The sequence below is a fragment of the Durio zibethinus genome, chromosome 2 (assembly GCF_047325235.1).
Source record: "Durio zibethinus cultivar Kanyao isolate XHJ-2024 chromosome 2, ASM4732523v1, whole genome shotgun sequence".
NCBI lineage: Eukaryota > Viridiplantae > Streptophyta > Magnoliopsida > Malvales > Malvaceae > Durio > Durio zibethinus.
In genome coordinates this window covers 531,114-543,555 of record NC_143163.1, presented here as the reverse complement: position 1 = coordinate 543,555, position 12,442 = coordinate 531,114, and the positions used below count along the sequence as shown (strand labels likewise).

The 12,442-nt window shown below is 34.6% G+C and overlaps 1 protein-coding gene and 1 pseudogene across 3 annotated transcripts; both read right to left on the bottom strand.

Moving 5' to 3' along the window:
- Window positions 1-920: 920 nt before the first annotated feature.
- On the bottom strand, window positions 921-2,863 carry LOC111308548 (photosystem I reaction center subunit psaK, chloroplastic-like; annotated as a pseudogene). The gene is made up of 5 exons (XR_016326786.1): window positions 2,554-2,863; window positions 2,228-2,331; window positions 1,784-1,867; window positions 1,614-1,694; window positions 921-1,281 (listed from the first exon to the last, which is right to left on the bottom strand). The product of XR_016326786.1 is annotated as a photosystem I reaction center subunit psaK, chloroplastic-like (transcript).
- Window positions 2,864-4,020: 1,157 nt separating this feature from the next.
- On the bottom strand, window positions 4,021-12,283 carry LOC111308545 (DNA damage-binding protein 1a-like). 2 transcript variants are annotated; one of them, XM_022906920.2, is made up of 19 exons: window positions 12,021-12,283; window positions 11,768-11,816; window positions 11,606-11,665; window positions 11,426-11,517; window positions 10,690-10,741; window positions 10,493-10,555; window positions 10,330-10,379; window positions 9,882-9,957; window positions 9,275-9,484; window positions 9,056-9,162; window positions 8,793-8,901; window positions 8,070-8,270; window positions 7,759-7,974; window positions 7,443-7,553; window positions 6,925-7,200; window positions 6,351-6,625; window positions 5,449-5,782; window positions 5,054-5,338; window positions 4,021-4,866 (listed from the first exon to the last, which is right to left on the bottom strand). In XM_022906920.2, the coding sequence occupies exons 1-19, from the start codon at window positions 12,122-12,124 to the stop codon at window positions 4,285-4,287; spliced, it is 3,252 nt and encodes a 1,083-aa protein (XP_022762655.2). In that variant the 5' UTR covers window positions 12,125-12,283; the 3' UTR covers window positions 4,021-4,284. The 2 variants fall into 2 exon arrangements, with proteins under 2 accessions (XP_022762655.2, XP_089599987.1); XM_089743861.1 differs by having other exon boundaries at window positions 7,024-7,200.
- Window positions 12,284-12,442: the final 159 nt, after the last annotated feature.

Here is a 12,442-nt window from a genome sequence, read left to right as displayed (position 1 = left end):
TATTAAATGGAAGCCCATGTGTAATTTTCTCCTCATCTTTCTTACATCTTTTTGAATTTTCACATGGTCAACATGGCCATGAAATTAACCAACGTATGAGGGCGATTCATTTGCTTCTTTAAATTGATGTGGATGTGGCTTATATCGAACAACGTGCTTTATCGCGTTCATGGCTGCTGTTTATTATTTTGTGTGTTTAAGGCAAAGTTTTTAATTTTATATCGGATAACGTTTAATTTTTTTTAAAAATTATGATATGTATATATATATTAGTATCAATTATTTTGAAATATAATTTTAAATTTTTTGATTTAGTATAAATATATGTGTGAATTTACACAGTATAATATTATTAATAATCTATAAAATAAATATATAATATATTTAAAAATCAAATAAATAAGTTTAAAAGCATGATAAATAATATCATAATTTTTTTTTAAATACTTAATTTAATTATATAATATTTAAATAAGTATTTTGTTATATAAATATTAAGATAAAAATAAAGATATAAAAAAATTAATCAAAACTTTATAATTGTTAAACTTTTCAAAAGAAAAATAATTACTTTCTTAAAAAAAAATTAAAATACTTATAAACTTAAGTTTTAAAAAATAAATTACTAATTATAAATTTTAGCCCAAAAAAATATTAAAAAAAAAAAAAAACTCAACTTTTAAGAATTATTTTTTCAATTAATTTTATTTTTATTAAATTAAAAATATTTAAATAACAAAAAACAAGTTAAAAATATTTAAATACATTTACATATTAACGAAAATATGCTCTTCCATAAAAATTTATTGAAATAATAAAAATAATCAATATTACTTGATATCAAATTCGATACAAAAAATTATTTTTAAATATATTATATTTTAATATAACTAAGACATAACAACGATACTAAATCGAAATTACTAAAACGAAATTAACATATATGGTTTAAGGCCTTAAGAAGTGATAAGCAAATTGGTACAAAAGCACGTCTGGTGCAAATATATAGAAACGGCCGAAGAGTATCAACACAAAATGCATTTTTTTTTTTTAATACAGAGCATCAATGTTCTTAAGGACAATAACGACCACAACGCCAATAATGTGGCCAACAGTACCACAAGCCAAAGTATCTGCAAGAGTAAAACCAGCTGGGTCACCAGTCTACAAGCCAGAGTCCCTTATTTCAAGCTTCAGTCCAGCAGTAGCCTTCCTGTTTGCTAATGGAGCCAACCCAAATCTCCCAGCAAACAGCATCAGGCTTGTTGTTGTCACCATTATCTGTCCAATACCCCAAATTTTATCAGTCACCCTCACAAAAAATTTCTAAACAATCTATTTCAAAGATACAAAAACATTAAAAAGGCCAGCAAAATTACTGACTATTTACCCACAAGATGGATCCTTTAAACCAAACATGAGGTTTTTTCCTTCTAACAATAGACTAGAAAGTCTGGATCAAAAGCTTGATCAAATCTTGAATATAATCTTCTTTCACATATCTATATTAGTTTTTTTTTTTTCCTAGTTTGGTAGTTGTAGCATTGTAGTTTTTATGGAGTTCAAGCTTCGTAATATATAGGAAAAAATGGCAACGTGAATGAAATCGAGACCAAATTTGTTGGAGATCCAATGAAATCACAGCGAGCACCGGGAGCACCCTTTCCATTGCGCCTCATTGGTTGAACTGCAGCCTGCATTTGAGCATAAACTATGAAGATTATGAACCAACAAATTCATACTAAACCTGAAAAACCAGAACCAAGTTTCAAGAATCACTAACCAGGCTCCTCGCTGGAGCTGCAGAAATTTTGGGTCTTAGCCCACTGAACTGAGGGAGAGTGGTCAGTGCAGTAGCTGCCATTTGCTAATCTCAAAGGCAAAGAATGATAATCAGAAGCAGTTCAATATTCTCTCCCTAGCTGTCTTTGTAGTTTAAAAGAGTCAATAAAACAACTGATGCTGAAGCCACATGAACAATTTGTGGCTTCAGAAAGCCAGAGTTAGATACACTTAGATGCTTGTTGATGACTTGGCATTGCTCCATTGGGCTTTTCTCATTTGGATAAGGTTGCATATTGGTATGGCGAGCTAGAAGCCTGGCTCCCAGTGCTACTGTTATTTAGATTTCACTCATTTTTCTATGGTTTTCTCATTTAATTTCTGCTTCTTTTTCTTGGGCAATTATTTCAACCAATGGAGTTAAGCATCACTTTTGTATATATACTTCCTTTTACAATAACAAAGAAGACCTGGTTGAGCTCCAATGATAAACAGACCTATTGTAAAACTCCCTTACTGAGAGAATGAGATTGAGCATCACCGCATTCCCTATCAAAGTGTAACACAAATGTGAGTCTTGGCAAGCCATATTTATTGAACAAATATGCAAATTTCAACACATAGTTGGGTGTTCAAGGTTTCAGTTAAAAAGAACGCAACTTTGTTGGATAAAAAAGACAGAGAGAACAAAAAAGGCATCAATGTCTGGTAGTATTCTATAGTGAACAAAAAATCATTTTCGTTTACCAACAAAAAAAAAAAAAAGCTTACAAGTTTTACGGACAGATTCTCTTGCTCTTACCCTTTTTTCCTTTCTGGCTCTCTTTTTCAGAGTTGCAGTTGAGAAGAGAATTGGGTTCGCTAACACACACACACACACACACATATATATACATATATATATATATATATATACACGGTGTTTTCGATTCTTTTTTATGAAAATATTAAACGGAAAAGGAGTTTCTGGCGACTAGAAAATCTGCGTCACCGCTTACGAATTTTATTTTAGCATACAAAACAAAAGGCAACGGAAAATTTTGCCCAATTCTTTAGGCAATTATTTATGAACTTTGAAGTCCACAACTTTGGTGTTTGGACTATCGAGGACATGGGACAATTTATTATTTATTTGTCTTCATTTGTATCATGTGAATGGGAAGGCGGTAGGATATTTTTGTCTTTTCATAATGTGGGGTTCGGTTGGGGTCTCGTCCAAGTCTAAAAAGGCATGGTTTCAAATCAAGTTGCTTTTGCAGCTTCAGTGGTGGTTAATGGTTATTGTTTCCAAATGTATTTTTTATGAGGAAATTTTTTTTTAGTAACTTTTATATCTTTGACTTTTTCTATAAGGTTTTTAAAAAGTATTATAATATTTTAGGACAGTAAAATGAAAATCCCATAATTTTGAGATTGGGAGGCTACCTACCCTGCCTGTCAATTTGAATGAGAAAAAAAATTAAAAAAAGAAAGAACCAGAGTTGAAGGCTGCTTTTTTCCATAAAGAAGACAAAAAAAAAAAAAAAAAACCCGAAAGGAGAGCATAAAAAGACTGTTTAATAATACGGTTTAATATTAGTGAACAAGTTGGATTTGATATCTGTATGAACATGTAAAAAAAGGAAAATTCTAAAATTAATTATCAATAAAATTAAGTGATTTTAAGTAAAAATCAACTAAAATAATTTTATATTTTGGGTTTTTTTTTTTGTATTTTGGGGGAAATTGGAATTAAAGACAACTTTGTTAAAAAAGTATGAAGCCAGAATTAGAATTGAATCATGTGAGTTAAGAATGGAACGTTTGGTCTGACTATTGAATAGCAGGAATCGGTCATATTCAACCCCGTTTAATCAAGCTCAGTTGCTTTCTAACTTATTTTCCACTTAAAATAAGTTAATGGGCAACCCTATTTGCCATGAATCATTATATCATTAACTTTTTTCTGTTCGACTGAGATGACAGACAACGAGATTAATTGGTTCATAATTAATAAATAAAATAAATCTCTTCCCCAAAACTTAGAGTTGGATCGTGGCTGAAATAATAAATATCCAGAATTAATCAACGGAATTGGTTAAAATGGTAATGAAAGTGTGCTCATTTATTTGTTGTTTAAATTTGAATTCATTAAGAAGTTTTGATAAAATAAATTTTTATAAATTAATTAAAATAGACATAAACAATATTGTTTCAATCGATCCAAAAATATACGAATTAAAATCCGAAACATCTTCAAAGTGAAAAATATATTCAGAATTACATACTAAAACAGTCAACAACAGAAACAGACGCACTTTTCAGGGTAATGAAATTGAAAGGGGTCATCGGTTCTGTTTTGAAACGAACTCATTGTCAATTTGCCATTGTGGTCATAAAGAAGCGATCGATAATATATACATGCGCTTCATGCCAATAACAACGGTCTCTAAAGTTACAAAATAAGGCCAAACAAAGAATAAAAAATTAAATGGAACAGCAAAGGTAAACATCAAAGATATATCAATGCAACCTCGTCAGTTCCTCGACTCTCTTCGAAAGCTCTTCCACTGAAACACCCATTGCCTTGGATATATCCTCCATCTTACCACGGCTCAAATCAAGGAATGATTCAATCAGATCACCGTCCAAAAAGTTTTTGGCTTCTGCAGTTTTCTTCTCATTGTTGAATGATCTCCATTGTTCATGGCTCAACCCTCCAACTCCCTTTATTACCTTTCTCAGGTTCGATTGGAGCTTCTCCAAAAAGGCATACTGCTCATTAGGAAGTGAAGCAATGACACCAATAACACCATTCACGGTGCCAAAAATAATGGTTGGAATCTGGCCCACATCAGAATCTGGCAATCGCATAACAAGGGAACCATGACAGAACCGATTGACAAATTCCCCAAGGTGGTATTCACCAACCACCTCAAGACGGCCCCTTTCCTCATCAGTGGCACCTTCACTATTCTTCCGAACTGTTAACAGGTTGAAGTTGTTTTCAGCTCCAAGATAGATGTCATCATCAAGAATCTCGACAGCTGACATCCAGTTTGCATTATGGTCGCGAGCTAGTTCCTCAATTGCACCTTCCTCGTGCTGAAATCAAAGAGGGAAACGTGCACCAATCAGTAAGAACAGAAGTAGCTACATAGAGAACATGTCCAGTTTGGAATCTAAATCACTTGCAATGATGCCAAGAAATGCCCACAAAGAGAAAGAGTATGACAAGATTGAAGAATGCAAGTGAAGCTTAGCAGGGTGTTTCAAGGGCCTAAATACTTACCTTGTAGATTAACAAGGAAATCGATTTCATCAAATCACCAACAACAATGAAATCCCCACGAGTTTTTACATACAGGGCAAGTAAGTGGCCATGATGTCCGCATTCAGATTGCAATTCCCAAGTGCCATCCTCCCGAAGCATCCACTTGTATAGCTGAATTTGTTGATTAATAGCAGCCAGTAGTTTGCCATTGAAAGCATTTAGAGAGAAAACTGTCCCCTTGGTTTCCTTTTCGGCAATAAGCTGTAACTTCCCATCTTCAACAACAAAAACCAATATACGGCCCTGTGAAGAAAGTGAAAAATTGGCAATTAAAAAGAAAATCTAATTCACATGAAAACTTTCAATTTAAATACCAATACAAAAAAGAGTAGAAAACAAGAATGAAATGGCACCTTAGTTGGCTCATTTTCTTCTGGCAGAACATATGCAGTCCCCACACAGTAGTATACATTAAGATCATCTGAGAATGAACAGCTAAGTATGGAGCAACCATACTCAGAAGTATCAAGAGGATAAGTCGAGATAATCTCAAATGTTTGATCATCTAACAGGCGGATAAAATGCATTTCAGATTCATCAGCAAAACTACATATTGCAAAGGTCCGAGACTGTTCTTGATGGCAGATGCGACGTGCATGCTCCCCAATGGGGATAGAGCGGATGTGAAGCTTCTGAATATCATCAATAGTGCCGATAGTAAGTTCACCTTCTTTTGCAATTGCAAGGCTGGTGAATAGAAACAGTAAAAAGCACTCTTAACCCAAGTTTGTTTTTAAAAAAGCCTGCTAAACAGCAAAAACCTAATTTGCCAGCACAAAACCTCCTAACAAATCAATGCTGATATCTGGTCATTAGAGCATCAATACTACAGAAGTTGATCTCATCCAATGGAATCTAATACAAGCAGGTTCATTCAGACTGGAGCTACTATTAATATGTCAATGAATTGCAGAAACAGAATATAACATACGATTTATGAATAAGAAGGCTACATGCATGATTCATGGACAAGTTTAACTCATTACCGAGAGCAATTATGAGAAATGATAAAAAATGTAAACTTAGTCACTTCTGTACAAATTCCAGATTAATGCAATAATTTTAGTCTGTTAGCTTCTGTACTAAGCATTGAAGCAAAACATAATTTTGCATGCAAGTTTAGAACTTGTGAATTATGGGTTATAAAAACTTGGTCTAGCAAATACATAACTTCATATGAACCAATAGAAAGAGTGAGAAATACTTTCCTTTCAAATTAAAATATAGTCCTAAGAAAAAGAATAGGGGAGCATACCTGTCTGGAAAAGCAGCAGAGTTAAAAGGGCACATATGACTGACTTCCTTCAGATTAACATTGCTGTAGAGTAGTTTCTTGTTACTGCTATAAATTACAGTTGGCCTATCTGATGCAGCAAATACATAGGTGGTATTCTTGGAGGAGAAAGTACGAAGCGTTATGGGTTGGGTCCCAAGAGAAACCTTTTTCCTATCTGTTAACTCACCATTGCTCAAGTTCAATTGAAAATTTAGGAGATGACCATCTCCGAGGGCACACAACAAGTAAGAGATCTACAAAAGAGACAAACATACAGACTCTCAGAAATGGGTATGAGAAAATAGTAAACTACAATGTATGGCATGATGGCATCAAGTATACAGAAAGATAGATGCCAAATATCACAGCTCTACATGGCCAACAGGGTCTTAACTGCAGTGCTCTCACTAGATCACTTTGAGATGAATAATCAATGTATTCCTTTGCGGTTAGGCCAACATTACAACACTTAGCAATAACAGACATCAAAAGAGAAACAAAATATATCAGCAAGATAAGATTAAAGCTGAAGAAATATCAAATAAACTCGTACCCCTTCAAAGGAGCAAAGAAGAACAGAACGAGGAATAATCTCTCCTCCCAATTGCTCCTTGGTGATGAGATTCAGGTCAGGGAGTGAAAATATACTCACACTTATATCAGTCCACATACCAACAGCAGCCAGCTGACTGTAGTTAGAGTTCTCACAAATGGGGTTAATGTCAAGACATGAGATTTCATACTCCAACTGTGCATGGTTTACTCGTGTCAATGTTCCATCACCGATTTCCAAATAAACCAAATGGCCACCCCCTGTTGCTAGTAAAACCTGTAATACAAACAATGCATAGACTTACCCTTATACAAGAGGCATTTGTGAAGGGTGGAAAGGCAAAAGGAGATTTACATCAAGCCTAAAAAATCCATTGCAAAAACCATCTTAAAAAAAAAAAAGAAAATTGTTAATCATTAGATTAGAAAAGATAACGGTTTTGACACCTACATGCAAACTAAAACGCTGTCACAACATTTTATTCACAACATTTTAATAAAGAGAACGGAAAATAGTACCTGGGTACCATTGGCAGTGGCAACATTGACCGAATACCCAGATGGAGCATTCCATTCATGCCTTAGCTCCCTAGATGTTGAACTCACAAGCCTTACAGAGCTTGAAGTGACCTGCAATGATGCTCATCAGCCGTCATGAAGTACATACAATATGCATTTGTCATAAACATATTGCTTGCCCTTACAATGAACGGGCAAATCATATAAGCTAATATTAGATTAAATAAAAAAGGGCAACATTAGAAAAACAAACTTCACCTACGATATGCTCATGTTCATCGCTCAGTGCTGCCAATTTAACGGCAAAAACCCTCACCTGTACAAGTTGATTGTAAACAGCATCACGGCAGAACAAAGTCTGCACTTGAGAATTAAATCCCTCAATCTCTGTTTCTTCCAATTCATCCTCCAGATTCATTGCTAAAATTCGTGTCTCACTGATAAAACTAACAACCAGAAAGGTGTCAAATGGATCATCTGTAGAGGATCTCAATGACCACATTCCTTTGATACCTTGAAGTTCTACCGATGCCTAACATGCATAAATGCAACAACATGTTATTTATGTGAATGCAAAAAGGTAAACTCAATTAAGCATAAACAAATTCCACAAAACACAAAACAAACCTGTTCATTAATTCCTATTCCATTTCGAACAATGCGAAGAGAACCATCTTTGTAAGCTCCAGAGCAAGTAACAACTTGACCCTGCCCTTGCCTCTCAAGGTCAACCACACAAAAGTCTACAATAGGCCCCAAATTGACATACCTTTCTAAAACTTCCACATATGAACCTTTGGCATCAGGTTGTAGATTTAACTTTATCAACTGTATTGATATCATAACAGAATGACAACACATAAAAATTATATTATAATGATGTTGAGCTGAAAAGCAAGGATGAAGCAGCTTTGTCATTAAATATTTAAATAGAAGCATATGATCACTTATCCCACTTCACTTACAGCTGAATTTTATCAAGCAGGGCCAGAATACAGGAGCCAAACTCACGGAACTATCCTTTGGGCCATTTGAAAGTGTTCTTTAATTGACAGGAAATACTACTTTTATGGATGAGGTTTACTAGAAGAGTAGATCAAAAAAGTGAGGGGTTTTCTTTAAGGGAGGAGGAAGAAGATTTGGAGGTGAACATGAGTATCACAAACCCCTAAAACATCACGTTTTTAATTCCGTCAAATCCTTTCCTCCAGATTTTAGAGTAGAGTATTCCATGTATGATTAACTTGTGATCCTTTCTTTACCCCTCAAAAATTATTTTAGTAATACTTTAGAAGCAAGTTATAATGCTAATAGCACATAGCAAATAAAGTATATTCATGTCTGCCATACCTGTGAATCTCCATAACTTGAGCCAATAAAGACAAATGCATTATCAAGATATGATATTGTAGATGCAATAGAAGTTTCTCCCAAGAGTTCGATCTTGAGTCCAGTAACCCTGCAAGATGCACATGAATAACATACTCTTAAGAATGCCCCAGTTATGCAAAATGCCACAGAACCTAAACCGAGCTTTGATATGTTTTCTTAATTAAAAAATTTCCCACTGTTTAACTACAGACATTTGAAAAGAATAATGAACGCTCACTCACTTTTCTTTCTCATGGATTATGACAAGAAGGTGAAGAAGACCAGCATGATCGCCAAGCAAGTACCTAGATCCATCAGCATCAACTCTTCCATAGGCTTTTGTAATTGACTAGAAGTGAACATCAAATATCAACAAGAAAGTGTCAAATCTACAAGAAATTACAACTAACGATCCATAAAGAGCTGGTAAAGATTTAATTGTAACTTGATAAGTGACCTACAGGTCTGATTGGGATGGCTTTGAACACATTGGCACTGCAATAGACAATCGTTTCTTCCCCAATAATAAGGACACCACAGAGAGGTGGGGGTACAGGTATAAGCAAATCAGCTCCATTGTCAAGATTGTTTTGGGACCATGGTCCCTCAACAAAGTCCTTCTCCTTTAGAGCAACCTCATATGTTTTAACATGACGTGCATCTCTGTTATCCTGTAAGAAAGAACACAAAATGAAGGGGAAAACAAACAATTATCTAAGCGTATCAGTGTTGTTTACAAATAAATAAAATAGATGAAATAAATGCAAGAGAACTAAATCACTACCAACACATACAGCTAACCAATATGATACTATCCTACTGACTTGAGCTTAATGGCATGCAAAAACCTAATCAAATTTCTTTCCTATATGTAAAATTCAAGCAGCAATCACTACTATTTCCTTTTAGGATATTTAGCTAAGTTTAGATTAATTCCAAAAGCCTTAGCCCAATGCGATGTCAATAACATTTGAAAGTTTTATGCCTTAACTTAGAAAGTAATAAAGAGAGACAAAGAAAGACCATGGGTCCAGACTAAACATATGCATTTAGAAAGAAAATTGAGACCTGGTATAGAACTACAATTGTAGGCTTTGAGCAACCATGCAGAAACTTGATATCCAAAACTTGGAGTTCCTCAAGCCTGAAAGATAAATAGCAACCATAAGGATGCAATATCAAGAACACCCTTTTTAAGCAATATCTAATGCTCATTTAATTGAACATAATAACTTTGTTTGATTAGTTAAGATTTATTTACATCATAGAAAGGGGCAATACTAAAAAACCAACCAGATCTATACTGAAATATAGGTCACAACCAAAACTAATTTGAACTATTATAAAAAAACAGTTACTGCAACAAACATGAAGTAGCCTGTAGAAAAAATTAAATTTAAAGGGATAACTGAAAAATGGTTCATCCAGCATCTACCATTCACTCCTGGTTACGATCATAACCATCTCTTCGGTTACTCAAAAAGAACCTTGTATGGATCAAAATGACGAAGAATACCTTATATTAAATGCTTCTTTGAGTTGCCCTTTATTATCAAAAGGAATAACCTGAGAAAACAACAAAACATAATGTACAACTTTTCCCAGAAATAAGAATGGTAAACAGCAAATTATATAGGCTTGAATTTGGAATTTGCTAATGCTACATCAAGTGTATATACCTTAAACAGCCCATCATATAGATGGAGTCCAATTAACCTACAATCAGGATCTATTATGCCAATCTGCAGAAAATAGAAAGAAGGAATCAATGAATTTTTGGCTGGAAAGCATAATGAAAAATAAGTTTAACAACATTGCATCATCAAGAAACACATGAACGCACCACAGGTATCAGCATAAAATAAACAATGATTACCTGTCCATTGTCTGTGGGTCGACCAATACGGTCTGAAACATCCCCCATTGCTCTGAAGGTAATAGAATATGTCTTAGCTCCAAGAATATTTGCTCGAAGAAAATCATAAACACACCCAAAAAATTCTTATAGACATCACCATGGCCCAAATTGCATAACACTTAAACATGAATTTGATGAAAGAATGACTAGAAAACACAATCTATGCAACAAAACTGTAGAAGCACTGTTTTTATTCCATCTTGTTCTCTTTTTTAACAGAACTAATAATAGCAATTTAACAAGAATCACAAAGCAGAAAGGCGAGATAAAATTCCCCACAGCTTCATAATCTGTACACACAATACTCAATCTAACTTCATCAAGCAGATGCGGTGCAGTTTGCAAATAGCAGCAACAAGAGAAATTGTGCCTGAATTTAGGGAAGATATAATCAAACAAACAAACAAAAAGTAGCTTACGAAAATCTCAGAGAAGCCCCAAGGAAGGAACAGATATTACTAGAGAAAAGATGATAAACGATCGAACAAACAAACCACTCAAGTTCATATTTTCAAAATCAAAGCTCCCACAGGAGAAACCAATGTGCACTTGATACTAAAGTTGATTGTTCAAGGCAGAATGAAAACTACATCATAAAGTATGCATACATCTAGTCTGAAAAGCTGGAAGGACAAGCAAAACAGCAAAATGAAAAAAAAAAAAGTAAAATATGTATATATTTTCTAGTTTAAACCTTGTAATAAGCTCGGATGTCTCAGAATCCCATTGAAGGACACAAAATTTGTATCGTTCCGTTGCAATAAATAGAAAATCCTGTGCCTCGCCCTGTGACAAATTACATAAAATATATTAAAGCACGAGTTATTACTCGACTCCGAAAGAATGTTTTATAATAATAAAGATATTTACGCACGTGTGGACGGAAAAGTTCAAGCGTCGCAATTCTTCCATATATCGGCACATCTAACATAGGCTGCAACACGAAAAAAAATGCACTTCTTAATCTTTTCTTTCTTAATTTTCGTATTAAATTTCATCTTCAGCCATAAAAGGAAGCAGAAATTAAGCTAGACACCTGTAATCCTTGAGGAGTAAGCAAATGGATTTCAATTCGAGTACATTTTCTGCAATCAGAAGAACAATTAAATTGAATGCGTAATTAAAGTAACAGGATTAATTCCTCGTCATTAATCACTAAAAAAATTTTTTGCTCAACAGTATTAACGCCCTAACTTTTCTATTATCGGAAAATGTTGAAACAAAAAAAATTATTCGAAAAGAGAAAATTAGGGCAAAGAAATAGCAATTGAACTGGAAAAAAGACATACGCAATGATGAGATTGAGTTCTTGAGGGTTGGTGAAGTTGCCGACACAAGAGTGGGTAACGTTTGTAGGCTTGTGAGCCGAAACGACGTAGTTCCATATACTCATGTTTTCCTTTCCCCTCAGATATCTGGCGAAAGGGCGAAGCCCTAAGGGTAAGTGTATCGCAGTTTTTTTGTTTCGGGGGGGGGGGGGGTGTGGTAGGGTTGCAAACCGAAGGTAAGCTTTTCTGCCTTTCTGTTTCTGGTCTGGCTGTCTGGGAGCTTCGCTTTGCTGTTGAAGTGGCACGCTGGTTTTGGAGTTAAAGGTACACACGTGTAGAGGGTATTTAGGTAATACGACATGGCTTGGCTTCATGGGCAATTGGGTCTCATCAATTGGCCCATGAGACCAATTTTAGCGGTGCCGATGGCCATTCTATCAGAC

Coding starts and splice junctions, on each gene's coding strand:
- LOC111308545 (XM_022906920.2), bottom strand. CDS start 12,124: ATGAGTATATGGAACTACGTCGTTTCGGCTCACAAGCCTACAAACGTT. Junction 7,201..7,442: donor CCACTGCCAATGGTACCCAG/GTACTATTTTCC, acceptor TTTGTATTACAG/GTTTTACTAGCAACAGGGGG. Junction 4,867..5,053: donor TTTCCTTGTTAATCTACAAG/GTAAGTATTTAG, acceptor CTTTGATTTCAG/CACGAGGAAGGTGCAATTGA.